This window comes from Zymoseptoria tritici, chromosome 21, assembly GCF_000219625.1.
Source record: "Zymoseptoria tritici IPO323 chromosome 21, whole genome shotgun sequence".
NCBI classification, from domain to species: domain Eukaryota; kingdom Fungi; phylum Ascomycota; class Dothideomycetes; order Mycosphaerellales; family Mycosphaerellaceae; genus Zymoseptoria; species Zymoseptoria tritici.
The window spans coordinates 364,545-388,214 of NC_018198.1; the positions used below are offsets into that span (position 1 = coordinate 364,545).

Here is a 23,670-nt window from a genome sequence, read left to right on the forward strand (position 1 = left end):
CCTTGAACGCTGAGAAGACCCTCCTCGGTCTGACCTAGACCCTCGGGCCTAGTGTCTGCTGTATTGTAGATGCGAGCAAGTGGATGCACGTGGTCGAGGTCTTCAAGGTCGATTTCCAAGTTCTCGCAGCGTCTCAACAGCGCTCCCGGTGTCTTGGTAGGAACTCCGTCTGCTAGCTTGACGCGATATCGCTTGTTGAGTTTCAGCTTCAGCTCGTACAACTCTGTCTTCGGCGTCCATGGAAGGTGGGCGCGGAGAACTGTGTACCGGCGAAAGAAGTCTATGAAGTTTTTATTGTTCTTTTGCCTGAGATGCGTCATTTGGGTCCGAGCCTTACCGTTGCGATTGACTTCGGCATATCGCTCGTTCATCTAGCTAAACAGATCCTCGAGGGAGAAGAAGTGGAGAGCTGTCGGCGTGTTGGAGGGATCTAGGGTCGAAGGAACACGGGCTTCGAGCATGTCCCAAGCAGGGCCTCCAGTGCGTAACTGAACGAAGGCCAGTGAGTCGGCGACGGTGCGGAAGGTGGTAGCATTTAGCTTCGCTTCCATCGCTCGGAGCCAGCGAGGGTAGGGAAGGCCTTCGTTGAGATCGTTGTTAAAGATTTTGGGCCTTGGCACGCCCCTGTCAGTTGTGTACGTAGTTGACATGCGAGAATCGTACTGAGCGGCGGCCAGAGTGAGGGATCGAAGGTTGGTGATGTCCGCGATGGTCGCTCAATTCACAGTCCGAACTGTCAGTAGGGAATCCTGGGTTTCCGCCGCGTTGACGATGTCGGTTTGGTGGAGGCGGACTCATCGAAGAGGTGATAACGGGGTCCTTGGCTCGGCACTCGAGCGAGCAAGCCCGCGAGGTTTGATCATGGCGGCGAGAGCGGGAGGTTCCACCGTGAGACCTGCGTTGGCGGCATTGAACGCTCGTCGGGGTTATGACGGAGCATGTCGTCGGTTGCAAGCACGGCGAGGTTTCGGAAGCCTGTGCGGTTGCTTCGCTTCCCAGGGGTGTGCATACATGGTCGTCATGGGATGTTCCAGGGCGTGTCGATCCAGAGCCAATATCCGAACGACTGTGAAAGAGGTTCGCGTCGGGACCAAGTGACATGCCTCAGATGCTGGCAGGGCTACGCAAGTTCGACTCCGCCCTCGTTGCACGCTGGTACTAAGAGACCAGTCACCTGAAATGAGACATTAAATCCTCAGTTACCATGTCGTGGACCCCTCGTTTGAAAAGTGTAATGGCCCGGCTGATCGGCTTTCATGATGTCGACTTCGGCATGCTAGAGCGTGTGCGAACAAGAGCGAAAATGGTGCGAGAGCTTCGCTTTGCTCCGGCACCAGAACGTGGTAGAGGTATGCCAGGAACTAGGAAGATGCGACATGCTGCGAGCGTACGAATAGATTTGGAGAACTTGCGGATGATAGTTAGGCATTGGCGGTAGTCAATGACAGCGTCAATTCTGCATCGATTAATATTCTTGCCGCGAAATGCCGTCTCTCGATGGAGTACTGATGTCGTCTCTCCTCACCTAATGCAACCGGCCGCTTGGTACAGCAGGTCGTTGCAATCGATCTTCTGCGACAAATTCGAACCAATGTCCCAGATCTTGGTGTTTAGCACATCGGTGTGATCGGGCTCCCATTCTTCCAGGTCGTCGAGATGCTTCTTGTCGCCTTCTTGCTCGATTTAAGATCTCGGTGTTTGACACATCGGTGTAATCGGGTTCCCATTCCTCCAGATACTGAGACGCTTCTTGTCGCCTTCTTAACGCTTCGAAACCCATTCTCGGGTGCTTAAGCCTATCCCTGTGCCGAACCCTGTCGATTGTTGCGTACGCAGCTCTGGGAGGGGCCCAGGGAATTGGAATCTTTAAGAGCGCCGAGGTGGCGATTCGTGAGGATCAGAGGCGCATTAAGGACTTTGGAAGCGTGTCGCAAGGCGTAGAGGAGGTCGGTGTAGGCTCGTGAGGACTGATTGCCTGATATGCCTGCGGTAGGAGTGTAGCGTCGTCGACTTCCGAGCGGTATTGCTAGTAGAATGCCGAGGCGGAGTCGAGAGCGATGAAGACGATGGCGCGATCGAAGGAGTGGTAGACCGTGGGGTGGAAGATGTCGGAGAGCAGCATGGATAATATCTTTAGTTCCCAAAGGTAATCTTGGAGAAGCGTTGCCAGAAGGTTGGACAGAAGTTCTGCCGCGGACGGTATGCCCGCATGTTCAGCATCAACTTAGCGTCGACTTGAACTCGCGCCTTGACATGATCTGGGATGGCTGCAAGATATGTCTCCCGAGCATTTTCAGCGGCGATGTCGGAAGCCTGAGGCCGTTTAGTATAGCGAGGTGTGTTTCCGGAAACGGAGAGCACAAGTAGACGGCCATGTTGTTGAGTACAGAGAGCAATGTCAAGGCAGTCTCAAGTAAGTCCAACACTGCTTAAACTGCGGCGAATTCCGTCGGTAATTGCGCTGTAGCGGACGATTTCCTGTAATTGGTTTGTGAGGTTGCAAAGGTTAGCATCGTCGCCAATGCTCTCGCACTACGAAGTGTATGCCGTATGTCTAGTGGCATTGCGATATCGAAGTTGGGCATTAACCCATGAAAGGCGGTAAGCCTGAGCGGTGAAGTCAGCAGAGGTGTCGACTTAGACACGGAGCTTAAAATGATTTGGAAGGACTGAAAGATACAGGGATCCTTGCATCGTGTGCACGATCCGAGTCCATCCCTCCCCCAGAAGGATATTGCTGGCGTCGATAGACATCTATCGAAAGCACAGCGCTCGGCTGCACAACGCATACGATGCTGGAATGGGATTCCGACCTCCACGTGTCCTGAGAGGTTGTTGCGTAGCGGAGAGACAGCACAAGTAGATGCTGGCGTGCCCGCTTGCGTTTATTAAAGGCGATACCTCAGTCTCGTGTGTGATGCTAGGAAACATCGATGAACCCACAGCAGACTTCTTCATCTGCCAGTGTCCGTGGTATGGACTACGAGCTGAACGTCTTTCCGCGTCCTCAATGATTCTTCTTCCACCGCCTCATCCGCCTCCCTTGACCTTCATCCTTCGTATCCTTCACCTTATCATCGCTTCTTGGGTCGTCCTCATCCATCGGTCGATCGCATTCGCGAAAGTCGCTTAGAAAACATTCCTTGTGTTATTCGTTCTTCTTCTCTGCACCGTAGACCTTGCTCTCGACCTTGTCCTCATTCTTGTCCTCGTTCTTGTCCTTAAGCGGTAGCGATCGCAGCGGTTGGTCCTCTTGGTAGGAAAACCCCTGGGCTGGGCGCGGTTCGTCGTTGGAGTAACAGGACAAAGCGGATGGACCATACCGAGTCGAGGCCAGTGGATTCATGCAACGCGTATTTCGAGGATGTAAAGGCATCTGCAGGTATCGAAATGCAGTTGCAATGCCGTGGCGCAAAGAGGCTTTAGGGATCCTGCCGCCGTCTGGACCCTGGTTTCCTTCATCGGCGTTCTCCGACACGTCCACCAGCAGTGATCGGACTGCAACATCTTCCATCCACGGCAATCGGCCTCGAATATGGACATCCGGCGAATCTCTCTCAATCGAGCCTGTCGGGCAGCGAAAGAAACGGAAGAGATGTCACAATGACACGGTGGGGGAGCCTGGCGCAACGACAGTCAGGCGACGAGAGGGAAAAGGTGGAAGAGCAATCCACCAACGCAGCACAAGCGGAGACGGACCAGTGGACCTTTCCGCCTTATGAGCGCCACCGATTGTGGATGAGGACTTGCTTCCGACCGTCAATCTGGAGACGAGACGGAAGAGGAAGGACAGCACTTCAAAAGTGGAGATAAGACGATTCTCAATACTTGCACAGTCTTCAGTAAAGCCTGTCGGAGACGTGGCGCCTCTGCGAAGAGGAAATTGGCGGACCGTGACATTGCTGGAGACCACCATCTCAAGACGACTTCACATTCAGCCGGAGACCTGCCGCTAATCAGAATGGGTTGGAAGCAGAAGACATTCCGGTCGTGGAGGAGGTCTCAAAAGCGAAGCCCTTCGTTGTTATGGACGTGGCGGCACCTGCATCGTCAATCAAGCCAGGGAGGAGGGCCTTGAGCGACAAGAGTGTTAATATGTCTCGTAGGAAGGCTGAGTTGAAGGAGACGAAGCCTCCCAAGGACGATGCGAAAAAGCAGCCTGTACCACTCAGGATAACTTTGCCTTCAGCCGGAAACCTGCTGCGGTCCAGCATAGATAGGAGGTGGACGAGCACTCTAGCGCGGTCGAGGAGGTTGCGATGGCGAAGCCTTGAGAAAACGCGATGCCTGTATGGAAGCCAGCTAGAAGCCCAGGTCTGGTACGAGACGGAAGAGCCCATTGTAACGTGCGTAGTAGCGAGTGGGCATTGGCGAGCCAGGATAAAGGCAAGGCAAAGGCGGCGCGAGGGATATAGAGTATGTAGTCCAAGGCACATCTTTTGGGCATCTCCTGTTCGCATGCACTGAGCGTGCCCGGTGGACAACGCTTTGCATGTATGCATATAAGGCACGAGCTTCTAGATGTAACCATAATGTTTGACTCTTTGTTTTATTCCTATGCTATTGCTCTGTCTCCTGATTTGACTCGCCCTCGCTGCTTTCGTCGCCAGCATCGGCACTGGTGTGCTGGCGCGTATCCGGGCGCTCGCACGGCTGCTCGAGCCTTGGAGATGCCCTCGTCCAGATGGCGGCCAGTTGGGTTTGTGCTCGTGACATCTCCCGAAGTCCTACGTTTCAAGCAGCGTAGAAGGCAGGATATCTATAGCAGGCGACGCTCCTGTAGACTTTGAATGTTCGAGTGGCGGTGGTGATGTACAGATCGGGCCATTCTGCCGAGTGTTACAGACTACAAGTCCAGTCAGCAAAGTGCTCTTGGAGGCCTAATAGCTCCCGATTCTGTTACTGTCGTAGAGCTGGCATTGTACTCTGCACCTTCTTCGATGCAGGCACCATACTGCTGTCGACAAAGTTGTAATGCAATTCACAGCGTTAAGAATGTCTATGCCGGTAATAAAAGCAGATTATGGACATGCGAGACTGGACAATGCTGCTAAAGATCCGCCGAAACTTGTTCCACAGCTGAAGCTCGAGGCTTGCTCTTCGCCATTATTGTCGTACCGCTTTCAACAAGCCCTGCGCTCTTCCATCCATCCTCACAAGACCACCGTGGGACCAGTAGGCCTTGGTTCGATAGTGCCGTCGGTGGACTGCTTGAATCGGGCGCGGAGACAGCTTACGCTTGAAACGCGGTGGGCAGGCGAAGTCGGGGAGGACACAACTCGCAAGGTATCTGTGTAAAGAGAGTTAGCGGATTGAGCACCGGCATACTATGTGAGACCACGAGCGGGTGTCGTGCACTGCGCAGCACAACTCCTCGATGGCTATCCGGTGCAATGCGGTATCCATACCCAAGCAACTACCATTATCCGAGTGTGCTCAGTATCCTGTCTTTCTGAAGGTTGCTCAGCCTCCTTCTTGCTGGGTCAGGTCCGTCCGATCCTTCACGAAAGCTGCAGCCCCTCGCACGACTTCGGCAGCTCTCCTTCGCCAGACTTAACCTCCCAAACTGCCGACGATCATGTCGAATATCATCGGCAACCGCAACGGCACTCCCGAGGCCTCGAGGTCCTCCATCTCCTCGCTGGGCTCCTCCCTCCGACCACCTACCTCCCGCAAGATGGCGCCCGGCCACCACCTTCGTAGTTCCAATTGGAGGAGCTTCTATCGGAGCGCTTATCTATCAGACCCTGCAATCAATTAGCTCCAAGAAGACTTCGCCATTGTCTCTGCCCACCTCTTCAACGTCGTACTTCCATCTTGTTTTACTGACCAACCCACACCGAACTCTAACCACTGACCGACCTCCACTCACCGACCTCCACTCACCGACCTCCACTCACCGACCTCCGCTCACCGACCTCCACTCACCGACCGCCGCTTACACCTCGGCCCATATCTCCGTCTGCCAGTACCTCTTCAAGTTCTCTCGAAAGCGATACGTCTTTGTCGCGCCCTGACCCAGTCCATGGCAAGCACCTGTATCCTTCCCTTTCAGCACCATGAAGCGTCTCGCATTGACCACGGCAGGCAACCTCTTCTCGGCACAAGTCTCTCGTATTGTCGAAGCGAGAGGGTCATGGCACGCTATGATTCGCATGTGGAGGCGGACAAAGGCGGTTCCAGCTTCGATGGACAGACGAGACGGACCGGCTGTTGGACGGCGATATGCTCAGCGGTTCCTGCATCCGCCCGGAACAGATACCGTTAGCTAGACTATGCACGCTAGGCAGTGAGGATCGCCAGTTGACATGGCTCCATAAAGCATTGGTTGCATCGTACCGTCTGGGCAATTTGAAAATGGTCACTCTTCGACGCAGAGTCTCGTGTCCTAGTTGCTCCGACCGACCATGCATTCTCGACACACGACTGCCGTGGGCTGCTCTTTGCAAATGATTGAAACAGCACCGATTTGGACAATAAGTAGGAAGGCTGTTTTCAAAGGGGAGAGTTTCGAGTAACAGGTTGCGGCCAGTCAATCGCCCTGCGTGGTTCCGGGTTGTTTTGAGTAGAATTGAAGCAGAGAACCAGTCTGCTAAAGTTGGTCTTCTTCCCGAGATGGGAAGTCTTGAAGATAAGTCGACCAAGACGAGGGAGAACAGGATAGGAGATCGCTGGGAGGCCCTCCGTAGCGATATCTCGGAAGGGATGCCGTGGAGCGGGCAAAAGCTGTACGTCGCCGCACAGAGTCGGAGAGTCCTGGTGTTAAATTCCCATGTCGCGTGCAGCCGTTTCCCAGCGACGATGGTGATGCTAGAGATCGCGACATGGAGCTCCTCTCGATTAGTCAGGCAAATTCCAGAAAAGGCTCGATGTCAGGTCTTTTAGCCAGCGATGCGGCTTGTGATGGACGGAGGACCCGGTGATCGGTAGAAAGCCCGACTGCAGCCACGTTTCTTGAGCTCAACCTTGGAGCCCGCTCCATCCTTGATGACCAGTGCCTTAGGCTGTGTGACTCAATGCACTGTATTTTGTCCTCGCTTGGATAGTGGCGTAAAGTTTGCACGCCGATTTGAGCCCTCGGGTCTGGAGTTGGGAAGAATTGTTGGACACGCTGGTAAACTGTCTGTCAACGGCGATCGTCGTCGCCTTTGGCAGTCGCAGTTGAAACAGAGAGGTGGTCACGGCATGGGGCACTTCGTGTTCAGGAATACCTGTTCATCCGTGTCGGTCCTGGCAGGCTTCCTGCTCTTTCCGAGAGAGAGACGTGCTTTCTCTCCAAAGAGTGTTTGGTTAATGTCCCTTGAGTTTTCTGAAACGAAAGCGCATTGCTCCCAGTTGCGAACGAAGTCTTTTTATTCGCTTGGTAGGTTGGTGTTGATGTGCACAACGAGCTGTTATTGAAAGTCCTGGTTTATGCGGCAGATGAAGCCGGCGGCGTCGGTGAAGATGAGCTCGCCGTAACCCTTGGGCGACCGTTGGGGTCGTTCGGCCGATGTTTTGCTTGTTGGAGTTGCCTCGAGAATATGGGAGAATGACTTCAAGACGAACATCGCTTCGTTTAGTAATGGTGTCGGAGGCGTACTTTGATGTAGTTGGGCGAGGTCTTCCTAAGGGTGTCTTGAGGTTTTGTGAGCTTAACGTTTGTCGCAGGTGTCTTAATGCGGCTTTTTCGCGGTAGTGTCTGTGTGAGGCCTTTCTTGAGCTTCTTGATGAGGTGTCTGTTGAGGTTTAAGACTTGGGTGAGGCTTTCTTAAGCTACTTGGGGTGTTTTTCGAGGGTTTGAGGTTTGGTTTTGCGGTTCTCGAGGTGATTTTCGTAAGGTTTGTGAGGGTCTGAGTTGACCGAGCGAGTTTGGGGATGGATGCTCGGCATTGGAATGCGCCTTTTGGAATGAGAGCGCTACCTTGGTTTTATGCTGGAACTGCGCCACGTAGGAAGGCGTAAGGGCGAGCCGACGCGGTTGCGACTTATTGCATTTGGCGAATGACCTTCGAAGCCCAGCTTGCCGACGTTCTTCCCTTCTGATTGAAGAGTATCGGTAAGCAGGAGGTAGGTCTTGCAGGCTGCGAGGAGCCAGCGGCAGTCGGTGGAGACGTCCACTCCGAGGACGGGATCGCCGAGGAGAGCTAGAAGAGCAGTCTTTGCGTTGATGCCGAGACGGTCGAAGAGGCGGCAGTGCACGAGATTGTCCCGGCTCCGGCCCTTGTTCTGCTTTTCCAAGTTTCACAAGATTCGACGCAAAAAGGCTCAAGCTCTTGATCGTATCCTTTTGTTCCACTTCCCATGTGCTCGGCGATGGGAAGTGCACGGCATCGAAGTCTTGATTAAGCTCACAGTCAAGCAATTCGACATTGCGGCGGAATCATGTACTGGTGAGCCAATAGTGATCTTCCCGTTCGCCATCGACGCTGGAGTGGATGTCGATGTTGCCGCTTGGTCACATCGTCGATTAGCTGCGGTATTATGGTCGAGGGAGCTGAGGTCGGAAGTTGCATCGGAGCTTGCGAGCTTGCCACCGCTAGTGCGAGTGGGTGTGATCATTGGCTTGTGAGAAGGGAGAGTCGTGTGACGGAAGCAGTTCCGATGCGCTGGGTTGGTTGAGGTCGACTTCGGGCAATGATTGAAGTCGCTTACTCTATCTCTCATCTAGGTCTTCTCTCCGTTTCATCAACTCGTCTGCTGAGGCCACCTTTCCCAAAACGAAGACACCTGGGTCGTGACAGGCAGGAAATCTAACAGTCTTGCCGATCTGCTCAGCACTAAAGCCCTGCGGAACCACCATCGTGACTCCTCCGCTCCGGATGTGAACAAGGCAGACACTGTGGAATGTGTAGTAGACATGGCGAGTGACTTCGGCGATTTGAAGGACAGAGATGATGAGGTGACCGAGGTCCAAAAATAGACGTGATGAACTCTTCCGCCGTTTAGACTCCCTTGCGCTGATGTTGCTGGTACGACGTGGGAAGAGGAGTTTCTCCGCGCCTTTGGAAAATCTCTTCGGTTCTGCCCAATGCCAGGCACTAACTAACGCATGGTCGAGAAGAGTTGACGTCGCTTCGTAGTCGAAGAGTGCGACTTCGGTGGTCATGATGGATGATGCTCAAACCTGCTGGTGCAGCAGCTTAATTTCCAGACATGCTAACGCCGATGAAATGGCAGGCAGTCAAAGTGAAGCTCCGGGCGATTGTGTCAAGGAGGCCGTATGTTGTCGTAACTCATGCTGAAAGTCGTTGATGCTAAAGCAATTCGTGCTGGAAGTCGTTTAAAACATCCTATCTCTTCATAGAAGCTGGCCAGATGAAGTCTTGGGAAACGTATGCGAGCCGCGGAGCTGATACAGTTCGTTGTCGTGCTTTGCAGGCTGAAAGTGACTATATGGCTTGTGAGCCTGGCTGGCGTAGTCCTGGCTGTCGTAGCTGTAACCACTGTTGTCAGCTTCATAGTCATGGTGGCCGCTAACTAGGTCGTGAGCCGTTGGATGTTGAATTCACCGTTGAGCATGCTAGAGTTGTGTCGCTCTGCGATGAAGTGGAAACGGGCGTCGATCTTGGGATGGATCCGAATGAACTGCGTCAAGGTTCATAGTCCAGGTGATGTAGACCATGTCTGACAGAGCCGGAGTTGACGTGGGCGAAGCTCGGGCTGCGTTTGAAGATTGAAGAGTTCAAATCTAAGTTGCGGCGAAGAGGATATTCCCTACGCAAGCCTACGCCTCTTGGTCGACGTCAAACTTTGCATTTGCCTTCTCCGGTCTCGGCCATGTCCACTGCCGACATGTCATGTAGCGCTTGTCATGACTGGATGCCGTTGGTAAGTATAGTGAGGGCTGTCGAGAGACTCGTCGGGCGCTATAGGGTATGGCAAGCAAGGCGATGGTCGCGCCACTTGCCGGTACCGGAGCCAGGGAAGATACAGGAATGCTCTCCGAAGTCATCTGAATTCGCGTGATTGGTAGTCGCTTCAGGTGCCCTTTCGCCACAGGTAGGCCGGTTCTGGTACGGTAATTACCTCGATTATCGAGCCTGCTGTCGAAGATCCTCATCAAAACAGGGATGAATCCAGATGAGCGCCATGCTTTACCACGGTTGTGACATTGAAACTTGGCCAGCGGCGAATATTGCTGAGTTCGTGTGTGGCAGTTTAGCTTCGTGCCGTTATCACGAGGCAGCACAAGCTACCCTGAACCACCACCACAACGACCAAGAGCCGTGTGGGTCGACAAACAGATTGTTCCAAGTTCAAGATTACTTTAAGAGCTTCGTGAAACATGCTGGCTCGATTTCCAATCGTAACGCAGGTTCGCACCGTCGATGACAGACGGGCCGGCTTCCGTGCGAGTTTTGAATGGCGAACCAACAGGTGGCAAGCCATATCGCGTTGACCGTGCCTGTTGGAGCAAAATCATCGACGATGCTGATTCCGTTCCTCCATGCTTGTTCGGAGGAGAAGACGGCAGTGTCCATAAAACTAAGAAGAACGACGATGTCATGTCTAGGGCTCATGAATCTGTCGACGGAGCGCAGGATCGAGTGGATGTCGCGCTCCAGATGTGTAGGTTCATCGGAGCTAATGTGGAGTCTCTGGTTTGTAAGCTCTCTGCCATTTTGACCAAGGGCGGCATTGCTTAGGGTGCGGGTGTTGGTCGAGGCGATGCAGGTGATTAAGGCAATGCAGGTAGTGGCGCTGATGCAGGCGATGATGGCGCTGATGAGCGCCCCGATTGATGTGGCGAAGGTGGTTATGGCGGTGTAGCGGCGTCTTTACGGCCTTATCGTCTGGGCTGTCGTCGACCGTGGACAGACCGCGCGCTCTCGGCGACTGTGCATCGAACCGGCTCTGCTAGATGATAGCCTTCTCATCGGGCTAAATTGGTTCCTTGTTGCTTTTGTGGACGACTTTTTATAACTCAAAGCCGTGATCGGAATGGAGAATGACCTTCGCGCGGGTCTAAGACATCGGTTGGTTCCCGCTCGGCGCATCACCGTCAGTGCCCGTATATCAATGACCTCGCCAGTGAGCTTTGATTCGGATGTTGAGGAACACGGTGACTTCAGGTTTGCTAATAGCTTGTTAGCCCGATTGAATTGGAAGAACGCTGTGATGATAAGGGTGACAATGATGAAGATGATGGATCTAGTGACGGTTGATGGCAGTGCGGGTAAATCTGATGCGTTGATGGGGTTGACCGCTTGGGTATGGCGCCATACCCAAATTGGCGTGGTCATAGATCAAATGGAGCGGCGGCGCGATCTTGCTGCAAGATGCTCGAGAAGCTATGTGAGTCTTCCAGCTTGGTCAATGCATGATTTGGCTTGCTCGGGAAGAGTTGACGTCGAATCTTGCCCTTCCATGTCTTGTACCGCATGAGCCCTCTTCTTCCACGGCAGGGGATGTAAAGTTGCCCGTCGAGCGACATGGCATGTCCGTAAACAGTGCGGTGGATGCCATGGCGATGAAGGAGGAACGTTCGTTGATAGTTCAGAGTGCTCATTCATAGGAATTGAGCAGTATTTATGCCGGCCAGATCCGCACATAGCTTTGATGCGATGGATGAAGGGCGACATGATCGACAGTGAAACCGGATCGTGCAGCCGCAGTGGATGTACCTTATTGTGTGATTTGCGCGCTGCCTCCCAGGCGGAGGCTGGTTTGCCGTAAGATTGCATGATATGTATGTGTGTGGCAAGCTCTGGCGGAGGAGTTTGATGTCGAGGAAATGTCTGCAAGCTGAGGTTAATGAAGAACATGCATGCTGACGGCGATGGCTGTCCTGTCAGAGCGTGTGAAGACTGGCACTCCACGATCACTGTCAAGGTCCGACTCGCATCTCAAGACGTGATCCACCGGAGGTTTCGGTCTGCACATAAATGCTTCAGCCAAATTCAACTCCTTCAAAGTCGAGCAGCTGACTGGTGAGATTGGTAGCCTGCACCAAGAACATGAGTCTCTAGATCAGGCCTTTCATGGAGGCGTGACGGCGTGGTGCACCTGTGAGATGCCAATGCATACCGATAACGAGGCGAGGTGATCGAGGTGATCGAAGCAGCCGTGACCTGCATCACGGCGCTTTTTGTCTGACTCGATGCGGTTCTCCTTCTTCTATTCGTCGGTGAAAGGAGGCTGAACTCCTCCTCTGGCCCGATATGGCTCTTCTCTTCTCGCTTCTCCTCCGAGACGATGTGGGTGTTGTTCTTCTACTCGTTGGTGAGCGGTGTCTTAGTCGAAATCTTTAGGTTCCGGGACGACAGATGTACATGGAACCTGCAGAATGTTCTAAAGCCGCATCCCACGGAACGAGTGATCATTGTGTTGTTCATTTGCTCGTGTTGGTCTTGCCATCTCTCCACATAGTGAAGTCCATCTCCTCATCGGACTCTCTACCGTGCGGCTCGTGCTCGGGAAATCGCGAAGTCGTTGCTCTGCGTACTGTCTGTCGAGCTCAGGTTGCATCTTCCGAAAGAGCTTGTTTGACAGCTTTATTGTCCCAACTTTAGCGGCCATGCCGAGTGTGTTGCATCGTGGCTTGACGCTTGACTTCTTGCTGTGAGAAAGGCAGACTCTCGTCGACGAGGCTTCCCGAGCGCGGTCGTGTTGGTACGGTTTCTCCGGGAGAACAACAGGACAGAACCACTTCTCCTACCACTTCTCCCGCCTCAAGAACTTTGGTAAGCCGTCACGACCGATCCGAGCGGTGGTGGAGAAGGAAGAGGACTTTGAATGGACTCAGGCTCAACAGCTGTCATTCGATCTTCTCAAAGAACTCGCCGCCGCAACCGTTCTCGATCATGGCCAGAATCCAGTCTTTCCAGCCGAGATGAATGTAGACGCAGCAGGACGAGCTCTCTACTCAGTTGAAAAGCGGAACGGTCACCAAGCTCTCACAACAGGATATCTCAGCGACAACTTGACCGATCGCCGCGAACCTTGTGTTCAGAGATAGCTGCAGGCTGCCTCTAGCTTTCTAGCAAGTTTCGATGATTTTGGCAACTTGTTGCTGAGTATAAAGCGTTCGAAGTGCAGTCGATGTTCGGCTGAGCGTACCGTTTTTCAACTAAGTAGCTTGGACGAGCACACGAGACGTGTGCAAAGAGGAAGTTGGGTTTCCTGGAAGTTGTTAGCGTGTCGCGCTAAACCGCAAATGGACGTCGCCTACGGTCCCTTACCGCCGCGGGAAGCCCCCGCGTTGTTATTCAGTATAATCCTCTTCCACTTGAATCAATTGCTTTTGTATACACGCTTACAACCACCAAACACGATGCCTACACTCGCTACCAGTGCCAATTGGAAGGTCAAGACTACCGCTGAAAAGGAGGTAACGATTACTAATGCCCTGAGGGACTGGGCCACCGGCAGATGGACGAAATACATCGACTGTGCAAACCTACAAATTGCAACCGATCAATCTTGATCGTGACGGCACCGACGAGAACCGGGAATCGATACCCTTGCTCTACGACTCCGCGAAAATATGGCACATACAAGCGAGAGCTGAGATCGCTGACCTGCTTCGCGCACGCAAGGGCGAATACGAGAACGCCATCTTGAGAGGAAGGGAAGATGAAAGAATCCATGGACTATATAAACAGCGCCAATGCCACTGAACAGCAACCGGAGAACCAAAAAGCAGCAAAAGCAATGCCAATCAGCTCGTGATCGACACGCATACCGAACTCACCGCCGACCATTCCACCGAGACCGCGACCGATACGATACATATCCACCAAACATCGCTGGCATGAGCACCGCTCGATCTTCATCCTCACCACCACATAGCGCCGTCTGGTGCTCCATTCGCAAGAAGAGACTTCGCAAGAACGCCAGCCGTCAAGACTGCACACAGCCAGACGATCCTCACGCTCGAGCCATCAATTTACCGGCAGCCAGACGATCTTCACGCTCCGGCCATCGACTTGCCAGCTCGCAGGGAAGGAGAAAGAGATCATTGCACATTGTAGCCGATTGAGCCGGACAAAGAGGAAGTTCTGTGGACATCAGTTTGTCTGCTAGTTGAGCGCACTGCTAGGCAAACAATTGACGTATTGTCGCTCGGCACGGAGAATCACCGCGTTCGTGGCATTCAGTTGCAGAGCGCATGCACAGACGGCCTCTGTAGTCCCGCATGCATGCTACCTCCCAGACCGACACTGCTGAAGACGCAGATCCAGACTTGAAGCGCACCACCGAACGTGCCGCGGCCCAAGCGCGATGGTACGGCGACATCATCCCCTGGTACCGCCATCAAGAGAACCCTCCTCATCACACCGACGCCCAGCTGCGTATTTTCAAGAGCCAGTGCAAGGACTTCATATATCACGCCGCTACAGGAACTCTTCACCACTACACACAAGAGTTGAGGCTCAGTCTACGGCTTCTCCTCCCCACAGTCGTCTCGGAGCTCGGCACGCTTGCGGTCGCATCTCGACTTTTCGCCTGAACAACCACCAAAACAATCGCCAAAACAATCACCACAACACTCACCAAAACAACACAGACGGTACAGAACACCGAGCAACACCACTGATGCTGATGCTGGTGATGACCACGAAATCCCCTCAGATCGGTCCGACGACGGACTGATATTCGTGCGTCCTTCACCCACAATGGCGTACCTTCACAAGCGCCGTGCACCTCGCGACAGTGATGTCGGCTCCGGCTCCATCGACCCCACTTTGCAGCTCTTGGAGCGATACAACACCGACGGCCAGAGACTGGAGATCGCTACGCGATGTCATCACGACATTTTGCTCCAACGGTGATGACCTGATGACCACGGCCTCCTCCGATGTGCTCGAGCACTCCATTGCAGCACAACACAACGCTCAAGCTCTCACCACCATGCTTGCATACCTAATCCTTCCCATTACGACTGGGACGCGCTACTAGTTTGTCGCAGAGATCGAACCATCGGAAAGGGAAGCCATGATATATACGCTAGCGCCTCACAACGCGGATACAACGATCTGTGAAGTAATCGAGCAACTTCATCCTCGACTCAAGCTGGCGGAGCACGCGCGGCTACTACTTCCTACGATGACCGATGCGTGCGCAGGCGACTCGGCGGGCTTTCTTGCCTGCCTCGCTGTGGCCACGAGTATAGTGGCCGGCCGGGTGCCATGTCGCACTCCCTCGACCCTCTTCTGGACTTCGGTCGCCCAAGCGTGCCAGTTATCGGAAGACGACCGCCGCACATCCAAGCTCTATCGCAACCTTCCACTCTTCCACGACCAGAACGAAACTCTCGGCCACGCCCGCAAGCGCCCAAGACTTGAAGCGCCCGCGTCGACTAAGCCGCACACCCTCAAACTCAAACAAGCGTTCCTCGACTGCGGTCAGAAAACCAACGAGCTCTCCGAGCGGATCGATCGGGTTGAAGCATACGCTACCGAGGTTCAACATCTCCGATCGTGTGCGGCCCTTGTCACCCGCGGATTTTCTGTCTCGACTCGCCAGACCGAGGAGCGGCGACAAGGTCTGGAGACAGATCTCGCGAGCGCCCGAGATCGGCTGGCTAAGGCGCCGCCCACCAACCAAGAATTCTGCCAAGATACCATTACGTCCTTGCAGAAGGAGCTCGATAATCTACCATCCGCAGCCACGCCGGCGCCGAAGTTTACGCACATGAAGACATGGGCGGAGACGATGGCGGGACACTGCGAGAGCGAGATTGATAGCTTACGGCGGACTCGAGAGATTCCACTCAACAGCACACGAGACATCATCCCCAAGGCCAATAGCTGGCTAATAGAAGTGAAGTAAGGAACACATGTCTCGTACTGGTATACTTTCGGCCACAGCGGGTTTTCATTGTGTAGCTTCAATCTGAGCAGCGTATTTCAAGCAACTCATCATCCGTTCCAGCATCCTCTGTACACGTTTCCTTGCCGTCATTGTCGTCGCGTACCCGGCCGGAATGAACAAAGTCCACGACATGCTCGATCGGCACGGAGCTGTCTCCGGCGGGAGAAGGTTTTCCCGCGGCGCCTCGAATGGATTCAACAGAAAGACCATGTGCACTACCATTACGACACCGACAAATGCCCATGGAGACACCACCGCCGCCATCAATGGTAGCAATACCGCAGCAACACACCTTCCGGCATGAGCGCAAGTCATCGCGTGTACGACTCAAGCTGACACCTACATGATCGGTCCTCTGTTCCCTTCCCTCGCGATGGTCCTCACATTTTTCCGCTCGACCGCAGCTTCCACCTCACCCGACCGACGGAGACGCTGCTGGCATTCTCAGCGCGGTCGCGGGGGCGATAGCGCCCGGAGGCACGGAGGTACGGAGATTCCAGATGCGATGCGGGTGAAGTGGATCGTGGGGAATGGCGGATGAGGGAGAGAAAGAGGCGATGCCGAATTCTGGAGCTCTTGGTCGAAAGAGACCGCGCATGGGAAAGCGGCGATGCGCCTGACAAGAATGCCCTGCGTTCAACCCTTGCCGCGAATGGCGAGTGACTCGTCATGAACGGCGGACAAGGAGGAGGAAGATGCGATCATAACCTCTGGAGCTGTGGTAGAAAGAAGGCAGAGCGAGGGACTCGTGCGGCTCTTCGCCATGGTGTCGTCTGTCGCACCCACTTCTGCTGTGCTTTGCCTAGGAGCAAGCCAGACAAGTCGAGAGTTTCCCTGCTGGACTCCCGCAGTGCTCCCTGGTTTTGACCACGCAGCGGCGCAACGCATGTTTTCCAGGCTTTGAGCGAGGCTCTTAAGACACTGTAGACGATGCTGATGTTGCGGCGATAATGAGGCGTCCCCTCAAACCCTTGCCCTGAAGACCGGCACGCCGCCGCCGCAGTCGCCGGCTTTCATCACACCCACGCTGAGCCGTCCGTGCGATTCGCATCCAGGCCTCAATACGGAGCACATGACCCATTTGTCACCTCGGCGAATTCTGCTCGAGCAGTGATCGCGGCCGCGCGGGCGCGTCCTTCTGCCGGGTCCGTCTGGTGCGACAACGCAAGGCAGCTCCTTGGAGCATTCTGGCTGACGGAGTCGCACTGCCGCGGTGACCTGCTTGCTAAGAAGCCTTGACCACCTCTGTCGTCCGTCTACGTCGCCAGGTCCCTTCCAAACAGACACAGACCCTCCGACCTTTCCGTCGATAGACGCATGTATCAGCATCCTTCAACTCTCTTTCTGCTGTACAATGTAAGACTTCCTCTATTACTTAGCCTTGTCACATGCGGTGATGCAGCAATGGCGATACTCCAAGGCAGATTCCACAGTGACGCCCTTCCGCCCTCAATAACCCATACTACCGCGCAAAAACCAGTTCTCGCAATATACAGATCCATCGCCAGAGCATCTACTGAAAGACTCCCTCACAAAGGACGATTCCATCAGCGTCTATTCCCATCGGTAGCAGAGCAATCAGAGCGTTTTTATCGCAGCCAGACGGAAGAGTAGGTCATTCCAGTATGCCAGCAATGTCGGAATTCAGAGTCAAGCAAGCCGTCAGAGTCAGTCTATTCGCAGCATCTCCATCTCTAACCACACAGAACAGACATATATCAGTCCTCGCAGCAAGAATACAGTCAGCGTTATTAGTACTCAGCACTCAGCTCCATCTCAGTCTTCTACACGACCTGATTGGCACCAACCCTCGGCAACTACTACCCGCACGGAATCCAGGTGAATGAGGACTTCACAACGAAGCCACCGAACCATTCAAACACCAGCTCATCCCACAGACACTATCACCGAGCCATGCAGCACCCTGACGAAAGACGAGTTTGATGACCTTGTGAAGTTCCGAGCAACGTTCACAAGAGCGCGGAAGTGAGCAGGCCGAACTAGTGTTCAGGGGCAAACACGGATACTACGCAGAGCTGACTCCATCCGTTCATCTCGCCAATACTGTCCTGCACGCTCTCCAGTTCGCATTGAAACAAAGAGGAAGAAACGGGATGCGTTGACTCTCGCCATCACGACACCAGTGCACCGTGGAACCCGCCTCCACTTGGGATACATCGGCGTTCTCCGAGACCTGTAGAGCGCACAAATCCTGTGCGATCCCTATCCCTCGCAGCTCTATTAGTTGCTACTTCACCAGACGCAGCCAAGAGCATGCCATTGAAATCCGAACGCCTTACGAGCCCACTCCATCCACTACCAACGTACCCAAAGTCTCGACCTCAACTATGGCCAACCGCCATGAGCCGGAAGTCAAGCCGTTCATCGGTCAGCAAGACGCTCGACGCTGGATGGCACTCTTTCACCATATGAGCGCGGCCTCAATGTTGATCCGGAGACATGGGATTAGGAATTTGATGTCTTAATGGCAGGCCCAACTATCAAGTGGGCTGGCGGCTCGGCTTGCCACGCTTCCACCACGATCATCTGTACCATCGTTATCGTCGCCTTCTCTACTGCCTCCTCCACTGCCTCCTCCACTGCCTCCTCCACTGCCTCTTCTACTGCCTCATTCACTGCCGCTGCCATGTTTCCGTAATTCTTATCCGGCTCGACACTCATGCGAACCTGTACGCATCTCGAGCAGACCTACGCGAGCAATCATTCGCGGGAAGTAGCAGATTACCTCTGGCGGCCGGGTCATACCGCTGCGTCGCGCTTCTTGGGCTTGCCACAGTGGCATTTGGGTCAGTTTTTGGTGGAACTCCGTCTATTGGTAAGAGCCCGTTCCAGTATATGGATCGATGGCGTCTCCGTAGGCTGAAGTCAGCAGTTCTCGGTGCCACGTCAGATTGCTAAACAGCACTGACTAGGTATGTGATAGATCCGACGCTGCAAATAACAACGAGTCAGCCGGTCGTGGACTCGAGTGTTGCATCAGAAGGCTGAATGTGTTGCGAACAGTGGATCGGCTCTTTGTCCTACGGCAGTTCGGTCGGCAGCGCGATTATGCCATGTCTAGCGGCCTTCCCGAGAGCTTTAAGCTACGCCGCTTTACCTTATATTACTTTATTTTAGCGTTAGATACTAGACTTTATTTATTTAGCGAGTAGTAAATATAATTAGTCGGATTTTTAGTCGTATTATTACTATTCGAACCTAGGCGTATCGTTAAGAGCGCTTATATAAGGAATAAGAAACCGGCGTAGGATTAATAGAGAAGGCGCTCGTATAAGGAATAAGAAACCGGCGTAGGATCGATAGACGACGTATAGATATACGGTCGCTAGTAGTACTAGCTAGTTCGGGTAGCTAGGTCGGGAAAGGAGCCGGAAGTAGAACGTATTAGCGATATTACTAGAGGATATACCGCTACTATCGTAGTAATTATTACTACTACTAGTACCTCGTTCCCTCTTACTCGTATAGATGTCGCTCGGCGTTCTCCCGGATACTAATATAGTTCTAAGTAAGGCTAATTTTAAAAGTACCGTTAATATTACTACGGTAGAAGAAGGCCGTCTAAACTAATACTATAGGAGAGGCGCTTCTATACTCTAATATAGCGGGAGAGGATCGTCCTAGCGAGTCTTAATATAATAGTAGGCTATCTCGATAGTACTTACCTATTATAGTAGAAGTAAGCTATCGGAAAGGAATAGAAGTATATCGTCCCGGTAGGTAGACTTAGAGTATATAAGACGTATAAGGCGTAATACGTCTACTCGGCGTCGAAGAGCTTACCCTTAGTTCCCTTAGCTATAGAGACTATACGATTAATAGTATACTTACTCTCTATATATTTACTAGTACTACTCGTATATAAGCCGCTCTTATATTAATATAGCGTTAACGTTAGTAAAGTATAGTAGAGCTTATATATCTAGTATTCTCTACCGTACGCGCTAGCTATACTTCTATACCTATAAGTCCTTTCGTAATATCGACTAAGAGAAATAGTATCCTCGGAGGCTCTAGCGCGTAAGGTCGAGGCCCTCGTAGCCGCGAATCGGCGTAGTAGGAGGTAGTTACGTAGCGATACTTACGAAGTCGTCGGTCTTTTAAAGGGCGGAGGGGACGGGGACTCCGGCGCTAGCGGTATCGTTATATAATATAAGTAACTCTATCTATAATAACTACGCCTTATTGTAGGGCAAATAGTATCGAATATAGTTTATAGTATAGCGTAGTTTTAGGTCTTAGCGATGTATAGTAGTCGGATTCTTCCTTTTTTTAAGGATCTAACAACAATATTACTAGTCGTCGGTAGCACTTAATGCACTTTATAGCTACTACTTATTTCTTAATATAATTCTACGCTCGATACCGCGCCCTTAAGGCACTTATATACTTACCTCTTAGTGCCTTAGGTTAGTAGTAGTTAATGCCGCCTACTACATTTTCTAGTAGACGATGTAAGACTCTTTACGGCTCCTTTATACGAAGGAAAGGGCATACTCGGTAAGTATATAAGTCGTCTATATTACAAATAATAGTTATAGGAAAACTCGGATCTACGGACGCACCCCTTAAGGACTCGGATATATAGTACTAAGAAAGACACGCGGCATATAGAAGCTTCACTCGTACCGAAGACGGTAGTCGTACACTCGTTCGTACTATAGGCTATTAATAGGGCGAAGTAGAAGCACTTAAATTAAGGAAACCTAAGCGTATACCGAATCTATAGTATAGCTTATATAAGGTTACTAGAAACATAGCACATTTAAGAACACTAGGCGCATAGTTACTCGTATTATAGCTTATTTAAGGCTTAAGGAAACCTAAACGTACACCCGCTCGTAGTATAGTTTATATAAGGCTTATAGTTTACCTCTACTCTAAAGACGGCGTATGTATACCCGCTCGTACTATAGTACGCTAATATAGAGTACGAGGTAATCTCTTAATGTTTAAGGTTACGGTTACTAAACGTATAGTCGCTCGAATTATAGTTTATTTAAAGTTAAGGCTTAAGGACACCTCTAATTTAAAGACGGTGTACGTACACCTACTCGTGCTATAGTATATTACTATAAATTATAAGGTATAGACGGACGTATGCTCGCACGTAGTATAGTCTACTCGAGATTAAGGAATTAAGGAAACCTAAATGCGTGCCGAATCTATAGTACGGTTTATATATTATTACTATTACTAGAAAACCTAAATGTACGTCTACTCGTAGCGTAGTTTATGTACGGCTTAAGAATTATAGGAATTACGGATTAATAGTATACCTCGAAGATACGAAGAAACTAGATAAAATCTAACTAGAATTACTAGATACTTAGAGCGTAGGTATACTAAAAACCCTAAAAACTAGATGCCTCGCGATCGATATAATACTTCTTCTCTAAGGAATCGGCGACTATAATCGTCGATTCCTACATTCCTCCGACACTTTCCGGCGATCGCTTATCGCTATACATTTTACTAGCAAGATTACTACTCGATCTATAATACCTCGTTTGCTACTAAGGATCGAGTAGTCTAAGGGCCTAACTTAGTAAGGATATCGCTATTTAGAGCCGGCTCTTAATATTACGGTTTATAGATTACCCTCCGAGCGGGGAACGCACCGACTATATTAAAGAATCTTATAGAACCGAGCATTCGTGCTTAAGTACCTCCTTATATATACCCGACATTTCGAGGAATTATCGCCTTCTATACTAATTAGTTAACGATACCTTAGCTCCCTTATTTCGTAGTTTATACCCCCTCTTATTTTAAACCTTACCGATACTAATCGCTATGTCTTTAGGTAACACTAGCGACCCTACTAAGGCTACGGCTTCTTCTACCGCTCGTGCTAAAACTAGCCCTTCCTTAAGTAAGGATAACTCGGAGTCTTCTTAAGGCACTAATCCGACTATACCTAGCTAAGACGGCCTAGATTCGACTAAGCTTACTAAAGGGATTAGCCCTAACTAGGTTATACGTAAACCGAAGGGCGACGTTGTACTCTCGGACTCTACTAATAGGCTAGAGGTTACCTTCGAGAGTAGTAACATAGCCGACTATATACGTAAGCCTATAGCCGCCGGAAGACGTAACACCGTAGCGCTATTCGTTCGTCTTGCCCCTTTAATGCTAATGCCCGGAAGCACCGACGCTCCCCTCTTTAACAGTGCCGATATAACTACCTTCTTCGAGAATGTCGAAGACCTCTTTAAGGACTACTACGACCTGTCTAAACTGCCGGATCGTAAGAAGATCCGTAAGACTATTAAGTACTATGTCCCTACGCTACGTTCGTAGTTTAAGTTATTCGACGCCTTTACTAATAGCGACTAGTCTACGTTTAAAATAGAGGCCCTTCTTACTTAGCGCTAGTTTAACTCTACGGCTAGAACTAAGGACCGGTCGTTTCTCGAACAGCTAGTAGCTCGACAATCTAGTCGTTACGAGACTACTAGTAACGAGGAGCTTCTTACATTCTATAGACACTTTAAAGCGATTACTAGATGTCTATAACTAAACTAGCTCGATAATGTCTCTTATATAAAGATGTTCTTTAAGGGACTTCTAGCCCGAGTTTCTCGCTCTATTTATAGTCGCCTCGGTATTAACCTCCGTAATCCTACTACGTATACTAACTTTAGCACTATCTATAAGGCGGTTTTTACTAAGATTAAGGGTAAAGCTAGATTTAAGGAACTTAGCGGCGATATAGAAGATAGCGTTACGGCTAGTCTTATTAGGGCATAAGAAATGTAGAAGCCGGTACCTATAGTAGAGCGTAGCTCTTATTCCCTATTTAGTCTATAGCGGCAACAAGAGCATAAACCGAGTGCCGCGATTAATAAGCTTAATCGACGTATACGGGATCTTAAGATCTTTCGATCTTAGACTTAGTCTATATAGTAACCTTAAGTGCCCGTAAATCCTCCGATTAACGCACCTACTTACCGCGCCCCTATAGAAGACCTTAGTTTCTAAAGTTATATATATACGAACGCCGGTTTACTACCCCCTTAGCTTAGCCCTCCGGTACCCCGTCGTAATAGTATAGGAAGTGCTAGCGCGAATAGGTATAGAAGTAGTAGAGCCGGAACTAACCGTAACGAGCTTATGCGCTAAGGTCGCTGCCTTAACTATAGAATGCCTAGTTATATAGCCCGTAACTACTATTTTATAAACTTCCTTCTTAACTAGGGTTAGGCGTACTAAGATACCGCCTACTACTAGTATACTAGAAAACCCGGTAATCCGAACAAGAGACTACTATAGTTCCGAGGGATTAATTAGTAGCCGAGACTCTAGCTAATACTACCGAAGCTAGAAGACGTATATAATATAAGGATTCCTTAGCTAGTATCCTTTAACTTCCCCGCTATAGAGAGATCTTAGAGCTCTCGTAATATAAGCTAGATTAGCGGTCCGATTACTAGTGCTCGTAAACTCGGCTAGAAGCCTATTAGAATACTTAAGTATAGTCGCCCTTCTAAGCTAGATCCGGATGCGGTTTCTTTAGTACCCCCGGTGCCCGCGCCTACGACTAGCTCTAATACAACCCCGGTTAGTAGCCGCTAAGGATAGACTTCGAGCTCCTACTTTAATAACATCCTCTACATTAAAGAAGATAGGTGCCCTATTCTAGTGCCGGTTTATAATACCGAGGTTCTAGTAAATGCCGCGGTAGTCCCTAAGAAGGCGAATCTAGTAGTCGGTAGTATCTTAAAACTATATAATAAAAACTACCGCGTACTAAAAGAGCGAGTTATCGTAGACTAGTCTACGGCTAAGATTAAGACCCTAAAGTCTTATACTGTAGATGTAGTTCGTTCTTAGTCTATACTACCTACT

General features: G+C 51.3%; 5 protein-coding genes across 5 annotated transcripts; 2 read left to right on the top strand and 3 right to left on the bottom strand.

Moving 5' to 3' along the window:
- Positions 1-371: 371 nt before the first annotated feature.
- Positions 372-1,258, bottom strand: MYCGRDRAFT_98127 (uncharacterized protein; the record flags this gene model as incomplete). The annotated part of the gene is made up of 3 exons (XM_003846825.1): positions 372-624; positions 1,012-1,066; positions 1,204-1,258. 3 exons carry the CDS (start codon positions 1,256-1,258, stop codon positions 372-374), a joined length of 363 nt encoding a protein of 120 aa, XP_003846873.1.
- Positions 1,259-4,858: 3,600 nt separating this feature from the next.
- Positions 4,859-6,157, bottom strand: MYCGRDRAFT_98128 (uncharacterized protein; the record flags this gene model as incomplete). The annotated part of the gene is made up of 3 exons (XM_003846824.1): positions 4,859-4,957; positions 5,119-5,290; positions 5,943-6,157. The coding sequence occupies 3 exons, from the start codon at positions 6,155-6,157 to the stop codon at positions 4,859-4,861; spliced, it is 486 nt and encodes a 161-aa protein (XP_003846872.1).
- Positions 6,158-7,394: 1,237 nt separating this feature from the next.
- On the bottom strand, positions 7,395-9,088 carry MYCGRDRAFT_98129 (uncharacterized protein; the record flags this gene model as incomplete). The annotated part of the gene is made up of 5 exons (XM_003846823.1): positions 7,395-7,514; positions 7,583-7,718; positions 7,904-8,208; positions 8,335-8,607; positions 8,738-9,088. The coding sequence occupies 5 exons, from the start codon at positions 9,086-9,088 to the stop codon at positions 7,395-7,397; spliced, it is 1,185 nt and encodes a 394-aa protein (XP_003846871.1).
- A 5,228-nt stretch (positions 9,089-14,316) lies between these two features.
- MYCGRDRAFT_106723 (uncharacterized protein) lies at positions 14,317-14,853 on the top strand (the record flags this gene model as incomplete). The annotated part of the gene is made up of 1 exon (XM_003846821.1): positions 14,317-14,853. A coding segment is annotated over one exon (213 nt), but the record flags the coding sequence as incomplete, so codon positions are not given.
- Positions 14,854-15,030: 177 nt separating this feature from the next.
- On the top strand, positions 15,031-15,756 carry MYCGRDRAFT_98130 (uncharacterized protein; the record flags this gene model as incomplete). The annotated part of the gene is made up of 1 exon (XM_003846822.1): positions 15,031-15,756. The coding sequence occupies one exon, from the start codon at positions 15,031-15,033 to the stop codon at positions 15,754-15,756; it is 726 nt and encodes a 241-aa protein (XP_003846870.1).
- Positions 15,757-23,670: the final 7,914 nt, after the last annotated feature.